We start from the raw sequence: 20,924 nt of genomic DNA, 5'->3' as shown, positions 1-20,924 counted from the left end.
ACTGAAACTTTATTTTGTTTCATTTCGCATCCCCCCTTTGTTCAAGAAGATGTTCTCATTCCCACAATGTGGGGTCCAGATTCATCCTTGGAAGTCATATCCTGCAAGTCTCCCTCATTTTTGAAGGACCATTTTGCTGGATGAAGAATTTGGGGCTGGTAGTTTTTCTCTTTCAGTCTCTTCAATATATCATACGACTGCCTTCTCACCTTCATGGTTTCTGAGGAGAAATCAGCACTTAGTCTTATTGAGGATAATTTTCCCTTGCTTCTTTCAGAACTCTCTCCTTATCTTTGGCATTTGACATTCTGGTCTGTATGTGTCTTGGAGTAGGTCTATTACAATTTATTCTGTTTGGAATATGTTGTGCTTCTTGGACACGTATATTTACGTCTTTCATAAGACTTGGGAAGTTTTTGGCCATTATTTCCTCAAACATTCTTTCTGCCCCTTTTCTCCTTCTGGGATTCCCATGATGCATGTGTTCATACACTTCTTGCCGTCACTCAATCCCTTAGACACTGCTCATTTTTTTCCATTCTTTTCTCTATCTGTTCTGTATGTTTGCTGATTCTTTGTTGTGTCTGTTCAAATTTGCTGTTGGATGCCTCTAGTGTATTTTTAATCTCTGTTATTTTGTCTTTCATACCCATAATTTCTCTTACATTTCTTTTTAAACTTTTTAATTCTTTTTAATCACACATTGTCTTCTAAATATTCTTTAGCTCTATAACCATATTTAGATTATTTCTCTCCATATTTTCCATCAAAATATGATTTGATTGACTGTCTTTGATTCGTTGTTCCAAAATCTGTCTCTCCTCTGAAGTTTTAATTTGTTCCTTTGAATATGTTTCTTAGTATGGCTTGTAATTTTTTGCTGATGTCTGGGCATGCAGTTATTTTTAATGTGCTAACTCTGAAAGTCAGTTTCTCCCTCTTGCTTAGGTTTTTTTTGTAGATTGGCTGCTTGATAAGGGTCTTCTTACAATTGCTCTACCTTATACTGAACCTTTAGAGCACCCCATGTTTGTTCAGATTTTCTCAGGTCTCATACCAAAGCCATATGAAGACATGGATTGGGTCAGTCATGCCTTTGGCAAAATATTGTTAAAATGAATTTCAATGAATTGTTTTCTTTCCAGTGCTGGAAATAAAAGTGGTTGGATTTGCTTTATTATTTGCTGTGCCATTCCCTATCTTTCTCTTCCCATCTAACATCCCACAGCTTACAAATTTGTGAATTTGTCTATTTGATACAAAATTTTTTTTACCTGACTGGTAAGTTATTTTTAGTCTCTTTTGGATCAGAGAGTCCCATGAGAATCTGATTAAAAGCCTTGGACCTCTCTTCCCAGAAAAACATAAACAGTAACTGAAACCTAAAATCTTACCGAGACCCAGGATTAAAAATCCCTGCTTCTTACATCTAGCTACAATTTGAGAGCATTTTCTTACATTTATTATTATTTTTTTAATTTGGAGAAAAATAAAATGAACTGGTAGCATTATACCTATCCAGGTATCACTCCATAGGGAGTGACCTTGTTGTTGGAGTTAATTATTGGCCTATGGCTCTTCTCATTTATTTTCTCTTCTAATGGCATGCCTGTTAACAAATATTACATTTTATTTAGTTACCATTTAATACTTGGTAAATAGTCCAGGAACTGTTGTGGAGAGAAGCATTTTTGCTTAATGTTTACACATAAACTTAAGTCCAGTACTGTTTTTTTTTTTTTAACTATTTAAACTTCACCTAGATGAAAGCCTCATATTTTTTAAGTGTAATAACAGGTAAACTGAATTTGTGAGATTCACCTCCTTGTAAAGTATTTATTTTTAAGTGGACTAGCCATGTTCCACCCCTAGTGCTCATTCTCAGGCATTCTCATTTAAGCAAATTTTTAATTTAATTTAAATAAATATTTTCATATCAGACATCTCACATAAATTGAAATTTCTTTGTTTATGAATTATTTATTGATTTTTTCCTTCTTCTCTTAGGTGATCCAGAAGAATTAATGTTCCAGTATTTTAAAAAGTTTGGGGATAAACCTTGTTGTTTTACAGACCTCAAGGTGTTTGTTGACCTCTTGCCTGCAACACAGTGTACAAAGGTAAGCACAGTTTAGAATCTGTTGAATGCCTGTATTTACTGAAAATAGGTTAAGTATTTGGTTTTCCTTTCTAAAATATGTGGGAGTGGTGAACTTGAGATATCAAGATAAGTGCTCTGTCAAGCCAAGTACTCTTGGTGCTAACAGATTGAAGGCATAATTGCTTGTTAAGCCACAATGAGAATAAATCCAGGCACATATTTGGACTCTCCTTTTTTCCTTTTAACTTTTTATTTTGAGATATTTGTATCTCATTTTACATTGCATTTGTAAGAAATAATACAGAGAGATCCTTTGAACTCTTAACTCATTTTGCCTAGTGTTAATATATCCTGTATAGCTATAGTACAAATTCACAATCAGGAAATTGACATCAGTGCAATCCAATAACCTATTCAGATTTCATCAGTTTTGCGTGCACTCATCTGCCTGTGTGTGTGTGTGTGTGTGTAGTGCATACATATTTGTGTGACCACCACCACAGTCAAGATACAGAATATTTCCATCACAGAGTTCCCTGTGTTACCTACCTTTCTAGAGCGATAAGCACAACCACTTCCCCACCACCTCCCTCCTAGTGCTAGGCAGTCACTAGTATTTTTTCTATCTAGAGTTTTGTTATTTCAAGAATGCTATATAAATGGAATCATATAATATGTAACCTTTTTTAAAAATTAAATTGTTTTATTGAGATATATTCACATACCATACAATCATCCATGGTGTCTAATCAGCTGGTCACAGTACCATCATATAGTTGTGCATTCATCACCCCAATCTATTTTTTTTTTACTTTGAAATAAATTCAAACTTACAGGAACAGTTGCAAAAACAATATAAACCCCATACACAGAACTCCAGCCCTGACCCCGCTCCCCTGATATCCCGATCCACCAACTTTAACATCCAGTCACACCACCATTTCTTTCTTTCCCTCCCTCCCTGCCTCCCTATCTATCATCCATTGTCTATTGCTCTGTCTTCTGAACATATGAGAGCAAGCTGCACACATCCTTGATCAAACAGTATAATTCACATATACATTTGCCATGAACAAGAACATTCTTTTATGCAATCCCATTAAGCGCAGCTAAGAAGTTCAAGAAATTCAACATTAATACAGAGCTTACATTCTATATTTCCTTTTCTTTTTTCTTATATCCCATCTGTGTCCCTTTGAGCCTCCTCTCCTCCATCCTCAGATCCCATCCAGAATCATCCTTGGCATTTAATTGTCATCTATTTAGACTTTTTTTTTTTTTTTCAATTATGGAAACATATATACAGCCTAAATCTTCCCATTCCAACCCCTCCCTAGCATTCCATTAGTGGGATTAATCTCATTTAGGATGTTGCAATGCCATCACCTTCCCACCATCCATTACTGGAAATTTCCGTTCACCCCAAACAGAAACCCTACACTCATTTCTTAACTCACAATTTCCCCACTTCTCGTAACCCATACTCTACTTTTCATCTCTATGGTCATATTCTCTGTTTACCATGGGGCTTAAATTTAACACCTTAAATCTATAACAATCTTGTTTTTCTTTGATACCAACTTAACTTCAATAGGACACACAAACTGAGTTCTTGTCAAAAATTACATATTTTACATTGAGTCCAAAACCACTGATTTATCATTACAGTTTATGTATTTTAGATCCTATAGGAAGTAAATAGTGGAGTTACAAATCAAAAATGCAATAGTATTGATATTTATATTTACCATGTGATCGTTACTGGAAATCTTTATTTCTTCATGTAATTTCAGTTAATTGTTTAGTGTCCCTTCCTTTCAGCCTGCTCAACTCCCTTTGGCATTTCTTATAGGACTGATCTACTGGTGATGAAGTCCCTCAGCTTTTGGTTATCCAGGAATGTTTTCATCTCCCCCTCATTTTTACCCTCCAGGTGTTTGTGAATTCTCCAAGTCTCTGATGGTTATTGACTTCTGTTTGTATTCCATTGTGGTCAGAGATTTTAAAATTTATTGAGGCTTGTTTTATGTCCCAGCATACACTCCATTCTGGAGAAAGATCCGTGATCACTAGAGAAGAATGTGTGTCCTGGTGACCTGGGATGTAATGTTCTATACATGTCTGTTAAATTTCTCTGTATCTCTCTCTCCTTTCTTTGTTTCTCTGTCGGTAGGGCTCCCTTTAGTATCTGAAGTAGGGCAGGTCTTTCATTAGCAAAATCTCTCAGCATTTGTTTGTGAAAAATTTAAGCTCTCCCTCAAATTTGAAGGAGAGTTTTGCTGGATAAAGTATTCTTGGTTGGAAATTTTTCTCTCTGAGAATTCTGCCTTCTCACCTCCATGGTGGCTGCTGAGTAGTCACTACTTAGTCTTGTGTTGTTTCCTTTGTATGTGGTGAATTGCTTTTCTCTTGCTGCTTTCAGAACTTGTTCATTCTCTGCACTATTTGACAGTCTGATCAGAATATGTCTTGGAGTGGGTTTATTTGGATTTATTCTATTTGGGGTTCGCTGGGCATTTATGCTTTGTGTATTTATATTGTGTAGAAGGTTTGGGAAGTTTTCCTCAACAATTTCTTTGAATACTCTCTCTAGACCTTTACCCTTCTCTTCCCCTTCTGGGACACCAGTAAGTCTTAAATTTGGAAGTTTTATTTTATCTATCATATCCCTGAGATCCATTTCGATTTTTTCAGTTTTTTTCCCCATTCTTTCTGTTGTTCTTTCATTTTCCATTCTGTGGTCCTTGAGGATGCTGAGTCGTTGTTGAACTTCCTCTAATCTTGTATTATGAGTATCCAGAGTCTTTTTAATTTGGCCAGCCGTTTCTTTTATTTCCATAAGATCATCTGTTTTTTTATTTAGTCTTGCAATTTTTTCTTTATGCTCTTCTAGGGTCTTCTTCATGTCCTTTACATCCTGTGCCGTGCTCTTGTCGTTTGTCTTTAGTTCTTTGATTAATTGTGCCAAATACTGTGTCTCTTCTGATCTTTCAATTTGGGTGTTTGGGATTGGGTTCTTCATATTGTCTGGTTTTATCATATGCTTTAAGATTTTCTGTTGTCTTTGGCCTCTTAGCATTTGCTTTACTTGATAGGGTTCTTTCAGGTTATAAAAAATATTAATCTCTAATTTGTCAGAGCTACAGTTTGGTGGCGTACACATTCTCTCGCTACGAAGGGGAATAAGTGACTATTCCCCTCAAGCAGTTCTCCCCAATTTTGTCTTTGTGGTGTGTGGGGATCTGATTCTTGTGGGGTTCAGTTGGTGCAGTAAGTTTGGGTGTGTTGGTGGTGCTGTCCACCCTGAATGTGGGGTGTGTGTCTGGGTGGTTAGGGAGGCAGGGCAGCTTTAGTAATCAAACCTCCCAAGTGTTCCTGGAGATGTAAGGCTGTTGCATGAGTCTAAGCCTTCATTTCAGTCTTGCCACAGATTGTCTCTGCCACTGACCCACAAGTCCTTGGTATTGGCATAGGGTCCCTGGGATTTCCGAGCGGGTCCCCCTTCTCAGCCATGCTCTCTCAGGACTTCTGCTGAGGGAAGGCTGTGCCACATCACAAGTGCGCACCGGCCCTCCAGGGAAGCCCTGGGCCACTGGGCCGTGCAGTGGCGTTCCCAGCCTGATGTAAAGATGGTTGAATGGGGCATGTTAATTTCCCCCTTTTCGCATAGCTCCGCCTTCCCAGCTCCGGGACAATTAGCTGTGGATGCACTAAAGGCCACTGTCCACGGCCAATATTGTGGCGTGTGCGCAGTGCTGTGGGAAACATTCCCCATCGTGCTGGGTTTCTTGGCGTGGCTCTGGGCTGTGGGTCTGGCCCCAGGCAGGAGCATCCCCAGCCTGCCAGGGAGATGGCTGCAAGGGGCACGGTTTTTTTCTCCTTTTGGCTCCCCTCTGCCCCCCTGGCCCCGAGACAGTCAGCAGCGGGTGTGGGAAGGGCTGTCCTCCAAGCCAGGCACCGAGGCGCTAGTACAGCCCGCTCCTGCCATGCTTCACTGCACAGTTCTCTCTGTCGTATCTGCAGCTGCTCCCAGGTTGTTGTTTTTTTTTAAAGAACGAGTCCATCTCCAAACACCAACCCACGGTTTCCCCACACCACAGCGTGGCCTCTGGACTTTCAGCCAGCTCGCTCACTCGTTTCAGAATGCAGACTCCCGGTTTCACCAAATGCACGTCCCTGTGGATTTAGCAGACCTTGTGTGGCTGGTGCATCGCTAGAACTGGAGTTCTGGGTCACTTTTTGGTTTTTATCTAGTATGTTTCACAGAGGTGTTTTTTTGGCCTGTCTCACCTAGCCACCATCTTAGGTTCCTCCTTCCCAATCTATTTTTGAACATTTTCCTTGTACCAGAAAGAATCAGAAAAAGAATAAAAAATAAAAGTAAAAAAAACCACCCAAATCATCCCCCCCATCCCACCTTATTTTTCATTTAGTTTTTGTCCCCATTTTTCTTTTCATCTATACATATACTGTATAAAGGGAGTGTGATCCACAAGGTTTTCACAATCATGCTGTCACCCCTTGTAAGCTACATTGTTATATAATTGTTTTCAAGAGTCAAGGCTACTGGGTTGCAGTTTGATAGTTTCAGATATTTACTTCTAGCTATTCCAATACATTAAAACCTAAAAAGGGTGATCTATATGGTGCATAAGAATGCCCACCAGAGTGACCTCTTGACTACATTTGAAATCTCTCAGCCACTGAAACTTTGTTTCATTTCGCATCCCCCTTTTGGTCAAGAAGATGTTCTCAATCGCATGATTTCGGGTCCCAGTTCATCCCCAGGAGTCATATCCTGCATTGCCAGTGATATTTACACCCCTGGGAGTCAGGTACCATGTAGGGGGGAGGGCAGTGAGTTCATCTGCCAAGGTGGCTTAGCTAGAGAGAGAGAGGGCCACATCTGAGCGACAAAGACGTACTCTGGGAGAGACTCTTAGGCATAATTATAAGCAGGTTTAGCCTCTCCTTTGCAGTAATGAGCTTAGTAAGGGCAAGCCCCAAGATAGAGGGCTCGGCATATCAAGCCGTCAGTCCTCAATGTTTGTGACAATATCAGCAACAATCCAGGTGAGAAAGTCCAACAATCCAGGTGAGAAAGTTTCTGCATTTTCCACCAGTTCCTCAGGAGGGCCCTGCATATATGTTTTTATTCTCCACCCAAATTACTTGGAATGTGTCACTATTTCACTCTAACCTATACAAACCTAACATATCTCACTTCTTATTCAAAGTTCCATGTACTTGTAGTATTTGAACATGTACTTGTAGTATTTGAACAAACTGACTGTAGAAGTTATATTGTTTAGAAAATATAGGTCCTACACCAAATGAACCTCTCTTCCCTTGGTCTCACATGGAAGTTGAAGTTTGAACACACTATCAGTTTCAGCCTTTTCCCTTTGGCCCAATTTGCCCTGGTCTTAACCAGATCTGCTTCATTCATGTCTCTAATTGAAGTCTGGGCTCTTTTTCAGCTTATTCTTTTTTAACAGTTGCTGCATGCACTGACAGTGACATTCACATCTGCCGATCTCTAGCTCCGAGTTTCACTTGTCACACAGATACCCAATGTTCCACGGACCAATCGGGTTATACACAAAGGGATCAGCATCTCAGAGTTTGGAGATAGCCATTACAATTCAGGAATAGATTAGACTGCTGTAAGAGCTTACAATCTAGGGGCCATTACAATAATCATTCCCCTGTTGGACTGTGCTCTAAGATTCAGTTCTGAGTTTACACATTGTAGTTAGTTCATATTGGTGAGGCATTATAGTGTTTGCCTTTGTTTCTGGCGTACTTCACTCAGAATGCTGTCTACAGGATCCATTCACCTCATTGGGTGTCTCACAGCTTCACTCCTTCTTGTAGTTGCTCAATATTCCATTGTATGCACACACCACAGTTCACCATTCTGTTCCTCAGTTGACGTACCCTTAGGCCACCTCCACCCATTGCAAATCATGAATACTGTCTCCATAAGTATGTAATCTTTTGAGATTGTACTTTTGTTTTTGAATAATAATCTTTATTTTTAGAGCAGTTAATAGGTTCATAGAAAATTACAAAGAAATTACAGAGGGTACGCATGTACAAACCCCTCCCCCCTTCACAGTTTCCCTTATTAACATGTTGCATTATGTGGTACGTTTGTTACTGTCAGTGAACCAATATTGATATGTTATTAGAAGTAAGTCCATACTTGACATTAGAGTTCACTCTGTGTATACACTTCTATGGGTTTTGGCAAAACTGTAATCTCAGTGTGTAATGTCATGTATTGACCATTATGGTTTCATACAGAATACTTTCACTGCCTAAAAGTCCCGTGTTCTACCTATTCATCCCTTCCCCACCTCACCCCTTTCCTGTGAAAACCACTGTTCTTTTTACTATTTAGTTTTTTTAATGGAGTTAAATTTGCAACTCATTTTGAATATAAGTCAATTGTCAGTTATGTGCTTTGCAAATAGTTTGTCCCACTGTGTGGCTTGTCTTTTCATTTTCTTAGCAGGGTCCTTTGCAGAGCAGTTTTTAATTTTAATGAAGTTGAGATTAACCTTTTTTATTCAGTGTAATTCCCTGGAGATTCATCCAAGTTTATTGAGCATATTAATAGTTTATTTCTTCTTACTGCTGAGTAGTTTTCCAATTCACGCATTGAAGAACACCTGGGTTGTTTCTGGTTTTTGGCTATCCAAATGAAGCTGCCATGAACATTCATGTACAGGTGTTTATGTCAACATAAGTCTTCATTTTTCTGGGGAAAATGCCCTGTGGTGCAATTACTGGGTATTAAAGAGACTGCATGTATAGATTTTTGAGACCTCCAAACCATTTTCTACTCTGGCTTTGCTGTTTTACATTCCTACCAGCAATATAGGAGTAACCCAATTTTTCCACATCTTCACCTGCATTTAGTGTTGTCACTATTTTTTATTTTAGTCATTCTAGTAGGTGCATAGTAATATCCCATTTTGGTTTTAATTTGCATTTCCTTAATGGGTTAATAATGTTAAACATTTTTTTCATGTCAAACATGTTTTCATTTGCCATCTATATATCCTCTTCAGTGAAATATCTGTTTCTGTCTTTTGTCCATGGGAGGGATTCATTTAGTAAGTGTTTGTTGAGCATATTATATACTAATCTCTAAGATGGAGGAACAGTTGATCATGTATTATACTACTTACCATCTTGTAAGTTGAAGTATCAGTGGTGAGGCTGCATTAGATAAATGCCTTCAGTTGAGATTTCCTGAAGGTTTGCAACCATGAATCTGGTACGGTAATCTTTCTATGCAGCTCTGCTTGATTGATATGTTTGAAAATCTTAGGTCATCTCAAGTGACCCCAAATATAAAGAATTATGTATTCAGAGGAGTCCTCTAGAATATTGAAATGACTAGCACCGTTAAGGTAGTCCTTGTTTTGTGAGATAGAATTTAAAGCTGTTGGAATCAGTTTTGTAGTCCTGCTCTATATAAATTTTAATTAGAAAGTTAATTTTGCTGTCACAAACTTGTTCTATAGGATGTCTTCAATAGCTAAACACTGCAACTTGCTGTCAGAGGACTGTAAACTTCCAGGGAGTTTCAAGCTGAGAACTGTTGTCCCTATGAAAGATGTGCCAAATCCTTCTAAAATGTGACTAGTCCCTAAAAGTGGGATTGAGTCCAGTTATCCTAAAATGGCACACCCAGGGTGATGTTTCCCTTGCTTTGGGGTTTTTTTAGCTAAACAATAAAATGATTGTAGTTTTCAAAGAAGATTTTTGTATGGAAGTAAAACTGTACAGAGTAGAAAAGAATGAACATACCATTTTGTTACAAAACTTCTTTAAGATTCTTCTTCAGCATTAAGTGAAAAAACCATTAATATTAAACTCAACTGCTATGTACAACTGCCTTCAAGAATGGAAGAGCTGGCAGTAGAAGCTCTATATAGGCATTTAATCAAAAACATAAAAACCAGTGCTACAATTGATTTCTTACAGCTAAGGAGTATGTTATCTGATCATGTCTGAACATGATAATTTAAAATTAAAATTTATACATTTCTAGACAAATTGAAGCAAAATTGTTACAGATAAGAAACTTCATATTTTTAAAAATTTATTTTTATCGAAAAACTAAATCTGTATGTTTGAAAAAGTCAGATGGTACTACAAGGATTTAATTAAAAAACAACTGACATCAACTGCCCTGTTATGTGTCTCCAAAGGCAAACCACTTTCAACTCTTAACCTTTCCTTTTGTTATTTACCTCATATATCTAAATTATAGACTTATGTAACTATTTGTTAATTTTTATAGTTAGTAATCTTTATCTATTGGTATCTTATTTTGGAAAGTGATCATTTACTTATTTATGGCATTCTATTTCCCCCCTTAAACACTTCCCTCCATCTTCCCCAATAGAGATCAGTAATTATTCAGTATTTACATTTTCATGACTGTAAATATTATTAATAGTTGAGGCACTTAGTATATGGACATTACCTTTCTTGCACAACTTTCTTTTGCATGGAGTTAATATTTGTTTGTTTGATTAACTCCAAAATTCTCACAGAACCAAAAAAGTATAAAACTTACCATGGTCTAAAACCTGAGGTAGAAGCTCTGTTCCATTACTCCCCTTTCCTCCCTTGGAGATACTTTCTTATAGAGCCTGTTTCTGTCATATCTGGGGACTTACACATTGGGCTGATAACATTCTGGGATCCAAGATGGGAGCAGGGTGGTATGGGACTGGGGGCTGTCATCATTGAATATGCCGTTTCACTTTGTCCCCATTTTCAGCTATGCCTGCCGTCTCTGAGTCCACCGTGTCTCTGGTTCAGCTTTTCCTGGGGGAATAAACCCCCAGGCTTCTGTTAGGCTTAGTAAGTCAGTCTGTGAGCCTGGGGAGAGGTCTCACTTCTTAGACAGAATTTAGCAAACTCGCCTATTTTCAATCCCATCAGTACCTTAGCTTTCAGAGATGCCTGGTGCCCATAGTTCCTCAGTCTTCCAAGGTTCAGTGGCTTGAATAGCTTGCTTTATTGGTGCCCCCCCCTACTGTAAAATGTTAGATTTCAGCTTTCTTGACCCTTCTAAGTAAGTTATTATTTATCATCTGCCCTACTACTTTTTATCTGTTGAATTTCGTTAATGTTTTCTGTTTACTATTATCTCTTCATATGTTCTTGATCCTTCTGGGTTTATTTGTTTTTTTATTCCTTATTATTATCTTAATGGGATTTTTGAGAGAATGAAAATAAGTATATATTTACTATATAATTGGAACTGTTTGCATTCTTAAAAGAATTCTTAACAAATTTAAAGAATTAAAAAATATGAAGGCAAGATATTACCTTTGGGAGAAACTGGGTGAAGGGTACCCAGGATATTTATGTATTAGTTCTTAACAACTGCATGTGAATCTACAATTATGTCACAATTAAAAAGTTTAAAGAAAAATATTTTAAGGCTACTGACATGACATAACCATTTCTTTCAGTGTCTAACCTTTCCTGTAAGAATTTATTTTGTATATCAATATAATTGCAGTGATGTATTTTGTTTCTACAGTCTTCATAATTATATATTTTATTTGCTACATTATATATTAGGTTGATATGTTATAATATCTGCAACATTGCCACAACATTTCTAATCTTTTAGTACCTATAGGACATGGTATTTCCTAAATACTTTTGGCAAGCATTGAATGAGTGTGCCACTTTACTGAAGCTAATTATCATGGTGTACTGTCATTAATTTTTTTGTTTCTGCTGTTTTGGTAGATAGAAAAGGTATACTAAAAGGGATTTTAATTTGTATTTCTTTCTTGATGTCTTCTCTCGATCATTTCAATTTCTATTAATTATGGTCTACAGAAGACTAGCTGTGTTTTGATATCTGTGCTCCTTTTGTTTCACTTTGCAGTTTATTAATCAGTTACTTCGAGTTGTTCCTTTGTCAACACCAACAGAGGATAAGCTGGCACTGCCTGCTGACATCAAAGCTCTGCAGCAACATTTGTGTGTGGTGCAGTTGATGAGGTTACTTGGCTTGTACCATACCATAGATAAAAATCAGAAATTGAATGTGGTTAGAGAATTGATGCTAAGGTACCAGCATGGACTAGAATTTGGTGAGTAAATGTGTGGTAGTTCCTGGATCTGATAAGACTTAGAAGTCAGTTTTTTAAGCACTTGTAGCACCCTGTTTTAATGAATTTGGCAAGGAGAGTTTTTAGTCACATGGGAAGACCATCCAAGTAATATGATACAAAGCCTTCTTTAAGGTTATAGTTATACATAATTATAGTCAGCTTCCAGTTGGCTATATTCTCCTTATCTTTTACATTGGGAAGCATATGACTCGCATAGAGTTTAAGATAATAATTGTCACATATTCTCCTTAATATTCTTAGTATATAGACTATGTAGTGAACAAAAGGCACTATTATAGATTGTGAGACAAATAATTAGTTTGTAAATAGATGATCTTCAGATTGGCCTGGCCTTTACTAGAAAGATATGATAGAAAAACTATATTCCAAAAACCATATGAAATAAGGGACATAATATTAATTTAGTTCTAGTTGGCCCTTGGCTGATTTCTTTGGGGTAGTAATAGTTGAACAAATGTGAAAATACAGATATGATGTTTTTTCCCTATAGGGAAGTCCTGTTTGAAAACAGAATTGCAGTTTTCAGACTATTACTGTCTCCTAGCTGTCCATGTACTTATTGATATATGGAGAGAAACAGGTAAGTAATGGTGATTTCATTTTAATTTCACTCTTTGTTTTTATTGATAATAAATACTACATTCTTTCTTTAGTATAATTATATAGTCTTAAGGATTGGATTTAACCTTTTGCGTTTTCTTCCTTGCCCTCTCCAGGGAGCTTCTAGAATAACTCAGATCTGTAATTTATCCCCTTCCCTATAATCAGGATGATCTTAAATTGATAGATATTTGTGCCATTTTTAAATATTTCTGAATAGTGAGTAAGGACTGTTCAAAGACCTATTACAGAGTATTACAAATTAAAATATAGTGAAACTGGTTCAGAGATATAGGTGTAGGTCCTTTTGATTCACTTTAATAATGTATGTACTGTAAAAGTTATTAATATTGAATATAATTCTGATTAGCTTAATACAAAAAATATAAATGGTACATGGTAAAGGAAGTATTGTGAGTGATTGAGGAAGAGAAAAATGATTGAGCAAATGGTGTTGGGATTGCTTTCTCTTTAGATTCTACCCCCTGACATTTTCTCTCATTAGCAGTTTTTGGGGAAAATAGCCTTAGGTCTTTGTTGCATATTACTCACCAGTGGTAAGCAAGATAGATATATCCCTTGCCCTCATGGAGCATTTCACACACCATTCAGTTTTGATAATATGATATCCCCATATTTAAAATTCTTTACAGGTGCCCTATTTTGCCGAGGATAAAAGTCAACCTTTTTGTATTTTTAGGATGGGTTTTAATGCTCTTTATAATCCAGCCTTTTCCCACCTGTCCAGATTCTTATGTACTTACAGCTCTGAATCCACTTTTTTTTTTTTTTTTGTTCATCACTGAATATTATTTTGTCTCTCTTTGAAATAACTTTTATACCCCCTTTATTTGTTTAACTCTTTATTAAATTTTTTATCAAATTTCAAGAACAGTGCCTCTGACAAGCCTGTTTTAATTATACCCCCTCCACAATTGTGGATTTTATTCCTATTCTGAACTTCTGTAGGATATTGTATGTACTCTTATGGTGGTTACACTGTATTGTACCAGGGGTGGGGGTGAAATCTTTATCAGAATATGTGTTATCTGAGCCCCTAGATTCATGAGATTGTGAAGAACTATAAAAGTCATCTGGAAATCAATTAATGAAAAGGCCCCTTAGTAATTTGATACCTGTTCAAACATTCATCCCTAGCATACATTCTCTCTCATAGCAACCATGACTTTGTTAATTTCTTGCTTTTTAAGCAAGATATCTGACCAAATAGTAATAATGATAACTAACATTTATTGATTATTAGGCACTTGAAAATGCTTTCCATCAATTAACTAATTTAAACCTCCTAACTACAAAGTTACTGTGACAAGTTGACAGATGAGGGAAATGTAGGGCAAAAAAGAAGTTAGGTAAGTTGTCCAGAATCACACAGTGTAAACACACTGGGAATTATCTGCTAAGTGAAATTGCATATTTTGCAAAGATGCAGGGCTTCTCGAAGTCAATAAAAGTGATGTTTTGCCCATTTTTTAATGGGGCTATTGCCCAAAGGGATTGAGAATGCCTTTTTGACCAAAAGGAAGAAAAGAAAGGCAATAAAATAAGGTTTCAGTGGCTGAGAGAATTCAAATAGAGTCAAGAGGTTGTCCTGGAGGTTACTCTCATGCACGCTTCACCTAGATATGCCAAATGACCACAATATGATAAGCCCAAGTCAGCAGTTGTCCTGAAAACCTTAAAGAATACCCGGATCCCTATCTGAGACTCTATAAAAGTTTCACTCACTAATTTTTTTCTTCTGAAACTTAAATCCTTCAAAGAGTTTCTTTGCCAGCTAAGTCCTGAAACCCAGAGGCAAAAGCCTCTCCAAGAACATCAACTAGGTATGCCCCCTTTTCCCATAAAGATGACACCTCTTTTCAACATGAACAAGTTAGGGTGGTCACTGCCTAGACATCCCTAAAAATCAGAAAGTGATTGTACTAGAGGAAGGGGTAGCAATAGACCAGATGTAATCTAACAAAGAATTATGAATACTGAATCTTTATGTAATTGTTTCATGGTTGCTAAGGTATTAGAATAGCTAGAAGGAAAGAGTTGAAATGGTGGAACTGTAACCCATAGCATTCTTTGAAATTTTTTCTATAGCTACTTGTTATATTGTAATTTGAAAGCTATCACCTTTTTGTATATATGGTATATTTCACAAGAAGGAAATAACTAGAACTATGGTACTATAACTCATAACAACTTTGGAAATTTCCTATATAGCTACTTGTTAAATCATACTTTGAAAGATTAAAAAGAAAAGTGATGTTGAATAAGTGCCCCAATCTCATGCAAAGCCACTGTTAAAGGTAGATCTGGCAGAATTTGAAATTAATAGAAAATTGGTGAGGATGTGGAAAGAGATTGATTTGAATGTGAAAGGATTAAGAAGAGCCCTTTAGGAAATTGGTAATGCTCTCAAATATTTTTGCAAAAAGGCATTTCTGTATGATTTTGTTGCACATGGGAAGTGAAGGATGTTACTTTGTTCTGCCACAGAATTTAATTAGAAAAAATAAGTCCCAAGATCTTAATCTTATTAATAGTTCATGTACATTTCACATTGTCTTTATATAGATTCCTAAAGGAGAAGTAACTTAACGATTGTTGAAGCATGTAACCTTGTTAAATTTGATAGGCAAAAAAAAAAAAGTACCCTTTTTTGAGCTTTTGTTTTTCAAATACCTTATTTGATATCCTGTTGGTTATTACATGTAGAAGAAAAATGATGCTTAGGGGGAGCATCTATCTGGGCCTTACAGAGAAAATCTTGGAGTAGGAAGGTTGGTGGACTCCAGTTCTCCTTCAAAGTCCATCTCTTCCCAGAACCTACAAGATTCCATAAGTTCCCACCATAAGACCTGGGTAACTTAAACTTTGCATCACTTTTGTAGAGCACATATTTAAGAACTAACGAAACTATTGAGTGGTGGTATATTTAAGAAAATTCCCTGCTTGGGTTATAGGTGTGTATCTAAAATTTGTTCTCTGCCATGTAAGTTCATTCTCAGAAAAGTTAGAGGAGATGATAGTGTCATTAAGCTTTTTTTTTCTTTTGGTTACTTCATAAATCTCTGCAGAATCTTTATGATTTTTCTGTAAATTTGAAACTATTCTAAAATGAAAAATTTATTAAACAACATTGTTAAATTTTTCTTAACACATCCTTTAATCATTCCTACTATTAATTACTATTCCATCTATTAAGTAGTTATATTGTTTTTTAACAGTAGTACTTATATGACACAGAAAATAAATGATCCAAGATAATATATAATTTCAAATAATAATTTATTATATATTTTATTTTTGGAGCTTTTTTATGTTGTTCTGGTTTAGCTGTTTCCTGTGTTCATTCTCTAAAAAGCTGGTCATTATAGAAAAGGGACAAGATTCAAATATCAGGGAAAGCATTTCACATCATTTAACGTATTCAAACAAGTGATTTGTTAAAAAAAATTTTAAGTCTGATGATAAGTTAATTCATTTTGACTGGCTCCTTCCACAAATCTTTGTTTCCATGCTTACTTTTTTTCCCCCTCCCAATGTGCATCTTATCTTTTATTTTTTAATGCAATTTTATTGAGATATATTCACACACCATGCAATCCATCCGAAGTATACACTCAGTGGGTCACAGTATCATCATATAGTGCATTTTGTTTTTGTTTTTGAGAAAGCTTCATTTGCCGTCAGCACCTGTGGGTAATGCTATTATATTTTGATTATAGGTGATGAGACTGCTGTGTGGCAGGCCCTGACTTTGTTGGAAGAAGGATTAACCCATAGCCCTTCTAATGCTCAATTCAAATTGCTGCTTGTTCGAATCTACTGTATGTTGGGTGCATTTGAACCAGTGGTGGATCTTTACTCCAGCCTTGATGCTAAGCACATACAGCACGACACCATTGGGTTGGTAGTATATACTCTGAATAATGATCAGCCAGTTACACCAGTGCATGGTCCTCATACATGGAATCCTAACTGTTGGATTTTAGCAGTAAAGTTCTTCCTGACATCAATCATTTTAGATTAAACAATTACCTAGTATGACCCATTGCAAAGCAGAAAGAGATTTATATCTCCCAGTATTTACAGTGATTTTAAATTTGCAAAATTTAGAAATGATAAAAAGTTTTCCCCAGGGGCAGAAAACAATGTCTTTGAGCTCTTATTCTTAACATGAACTATTTTGAAGTCTTTACTTTTGTCTTGCAGTCGAAATGACACATGTACTTTATTTGCTGACCTTAGAGATACCTTTGAATTTTTATTTTGACTGTTCTTTGTGGTGAATTAAGGGCATTTTCTCCATCTTCACTGGTGCTGTTTTAGGAAGATAGTATGTTCTTTTACAAGTTTTGTTTCATTAATCATCAAGATAAAAGAAAGCATGGCACAGTACTTTAGGCCTCCCACAAAACAGAATTCTGCTTTTTAAAAAAAAAAATTTTTTTGATTCTGTGATAATTTCTATGGCTAGATGTTTTTTTTCATTTACCTAACTATTTCTTTGTCATAGTAATTTTAAGTACAGTGTTTGACACTAGAGATGGGTAAATGTAATGTGTTTTTTTCCCTCCCCTTCCTTTCCTTCTCACCTAGATATCTTTTGACCCGATATGCCGAATCCCTAGGTCAGTATGCTGCTGCATCCCAGTCCTGTAACTTCGCACTCAGGTTTTTCCACTCCAACCAGAAAGATGTAAGTGAGTTATTCATTTGTTTTTTAAAAACATGTTCTTGCCTGCTGAATGCACATGATTCAGAGAGCATCTTACCTCATTTCATAAGTGCACATGTTGAAGTACACCATGCTGTACTTGCAAGAGCCCTTAGGCCATGGCTTACTGTCCAAGGCTATTAGGTAGTGGTAAAGAGTTATTTGTTGTTGTTAGAATGGGTATATATAATAGAATCCTTGGAAACTTGTTTTTAAATCTGGGTATTAACAGAACAGAAAGCCTCTTAGATCTATCTTTGATCTCCAAGAGACTTTTTCCAAGGGTGTAAGAAATAGCTCATAAGTTTATAGCCTTGGGGTGCCATGTAAGATTGTGCCACAGCAGCTGCTCTGTGTTACTTTTATTTATTTCTGAAGTTTATAACCACTGTACTCTTGGCCAACAGTGAGTGCGCTTATATTTTCTCAGTATTATAAAATTGACCAATCGAAGGATATTTCAAGATATTTAGATAATAAATAGAATGTTTTTAAAGTAGCAGTAAATAAAATAGAGCTTCTGTGTGCCATAATGAATGGTTGGGATTTGCACCATATTTTTCACTGCAAGCAGATTTGGTTGCCACTTTTCAGTTAAGCAGAGGTTTTTGGTCTCTCCTTTAGCCTACCAGTATGGGTACCAAATACCTGAGAACTTAGGTTGAGAACAGGAAGATCTCTAGGATGGTCACTTGGTCTACTTTGTTGTCAGATACTTCTAAGACTCTTCTTCTGGAATTTGGGCCTTGCCCATAGCTTTTCATTCCCGTGGTATTCCAGCTTCTGAGGAATTTGGCAATGAGCTGGTTTCTTGGCATCTGTTTGGCAGATACTCATGAGAATTTTAAAAAATAAAAAAGCCCTTTTGTAACTCAAAACAGCTATGGCTAATCTATCTTCCAACTACTTCATTAGCGCATTTAGTAGAAGGCAGAGCACAGGTAGTTTTAAACAGTAGAATAAGAACTTACTGGTCTCAGCTCATCATATTTATGTTGTTATAAGCTTTAAGGAATGGCCTAGAGGGCTGGAGTAGCAAAGGACTACTGAGGAGGTGGGAAGCTTGCTCTGGCGCTTAAATGGCAAGCTGTGCACAATTAGTTGATTTTTAGGCCTTCCCCTCTCCCTGCCATTTGGTATCTCTGTTTGAGACCTTTTGTGCCACAACTTCTGATCAGAGAGGGAAGTGGATATCAACATTGGGGCACTTTGCTTAGTTGGTGGTGGCCTTGCATAGATGTCAGAAGAACATTTCTAGGACATTGGGTTTCTAAAATCTCCTAGTATGAGTGGGCAGTTTGGCTATAAATCTATGAGTTTTTGGTTTGCTCAGGTATCTGTGCTTGCTATGCCCTGTTTTCAAGAAGTCTTACTAACTCAAAAAAGGAAGCCCTAAAGAAGAGAGCTCCACATATCTCATTCTGGCTCTCATTTTTATATTTAGTAAGGAAGCATATAAAGGAACATTTGGTTTACTAAAGGATCCTTTTCAAAGTTTTGTTGCTTAAATAACTTTGAGGTAATGGGGGAGGGAAAAGGAATTAATTCAAGCCTGTTGGCTATTTTCCTCTTAATTTTAAGTCATTCAGCAGTCTAGAAGAATATTGTTCATAAAGATTTTTGTCAATGAAGGCACATTATTTTATACTATTAAAAATTAGGCTTTAATGTTTTTTCCCAAAAATATTGTGTTTGAAGAGTCGTTGTTTTGACAAAAAAAAAAAGTTTTGTAATAGGGAAAGGAGCAATTTGAGAGAGCATGTTGTTGTTCCAGTGACTTTCTATATCTTTGATATTTTGCTATTGTTGTGTGGCAGGAGTAACTAATTCATCTGTAATATGTGAGGCTGAACCTAATAAAATTATATAGCATTTCATTGATCTGGACTAGGACTGTTTGCTTGAAATTTATTTTATTACTACTAAATGAGAAGAGGGAACTTGTTTAATCGTATTGAGGTACATAATCTTGACGGAGGTGGGGGTGGCGAAGGGGAGTCCTGGGAGCAAAAGTAAACCATAGTACATCAAGAAAAATGAACCATGACCTCTCTCAATATCTAGCCTAAGTCCCTCAACAGGCAAAAGGAGACTGTGGTATACATTGTTTCCTAAAGGAATCAAAATTATGATAAGAAAGATCATGATTGTAGTGTTGCATGTTTTAAACCTTCTGCTCATAGTGTTAGAAGTCTCTCTCGAAAGCCAATGCTGGCTGCTCTACTTATTTTGTTCTTGGTAGGTTATGGGATCTCTAGATGCTTTCTCTTTGGTTGACTGATGTATTTTAATTCCTATCTAGCTTTTTGCAAGAACACTTTTAATCCTTACATGGAAAAATCCAGTGTTCTTCTCTGTGAGGATTTGTGCTATGGGATTGAAAGTTATATTAGAACATCTACACAGGGATTTTCTTTCTGGATAAGTCACTGTCTGTTACCTTATTTTGGAATAGATTTTTTTTACACTAGGACAATTAGAGCTAGATTTCCACAGCTACATAGTTGTTCATATGTTTAGGCCTTTTTTTTTTTAATTCCATCTAAAATTCTCTAATTTAATTATTCATGAAGATCATTATTAAGAGATTTGATGTCCATGAATTCTGATAATTTTCACATTGACCAGGGTTCATTTCAGGAATCCGTATGGGATCTAAATTGCCTCATTGGTGCATAAGTGAGTAGAAATAGGTACAGACAACATACTCTGATAATCAAAAGTCTTTAAAGTGCCTGTGGCTTCCAGTTTTGCCTGCAGTTTCTTTAGGGGGTTGTTTCTTTAAATAGCTAATACTTTCACAGCCTTTGTCGTATGGGTTGTTTCTCAGGCCCTTGTCTATCTCTGTGGTAGTGCTTCACTGCAGCATTAAAGGAGGACTACCTTAAAAAGAAAAATCAGAGAACTAAAGTTACCTTTATAGTTTGTTAGAGGAATATGTTCCCTCCTTTTTGGCCCTTTTCTCTTTTAAAAGCCTTACTTTTTGTTAAAGTGGTGTTCCATGAACCACTCAGAAATTAAAACTGCTTCTTCACTGCTCTCTCTCTGAAGTTTTGGAGCTGTAATTTATAAATTTGATTGGAACTACCAAAGTCATTATTTCATCTTGATTAATTGCTGAGTCATATGTTCGTACCCAGCTTTTTTTTTTTTTTTTTTTTCCAAGCTGTAGGTTCCTATTGCCAGGTGGATGACAAAACTTGCTTAGTTTTTCAAGCCAAGGGGTCATAGGATAGGCATATGTGATTAGCGTATCCTGGCCTCTTCTTGATGGGGTGTGACACTGTCCTTTAGTCAACCTAGAAGG

At 36.5% G+C, this 20,924-nt stretch overlaps 1 protein-coding gene across 1 annotated transcript in view; it reads left to right on the top strand.

Moving 5' to 3' along the window:
* The window catches only part of NAA25 (N-alpha-acetyltransferase 25, NatB auxiliary subunit), a 75,736-nt gene that overhangs the window by 34,260 nt on the left and 20,552 nt on the right, over positions 1-20,924 (top strand). Inside the window, exons 11-15 of the mRNA XM_037816633.1 lie at positions 2,008-2,120; positions 12,036-12,243; positions 12,776-12,865; positions 16,626-16,806; positions 17,500-17,599. Coding sequence (XP_037672561.1) covers positions 2,008-2,120; positions 12,036-12,243; positions 12,776-12,865; positions 16,626-16,806; positions 17,500-17,599 — 692 coding nt within the window. The remainder of the gene's footprint in view (positions 1-2,007; positions 2,121-12,035; positions 12,244-12,775; positions 12,866-16,625; positions 16,807-17,499; positions 17,600-20,924) is intronic.

Source organism: Choloepus didactylus, chromosome 23 (assembly GCF_015220235.1).
Source record: "Choloepus didactylus isolate mChoDid1 chromosome 23, mChoDid1.pri, whole genome shotgun sequence".
Classification (NCBI taxonomy): Eukaryota; Metazoa; Chordata; class Mammalia; order Pilosa; family Megalonychidae; genus Choloepus; species Choloepus didactylus.
Note: the sequence above shows the minus strand (reverse complement) of the source record. Positions and strands in the feature narration are given on the sequence as shown.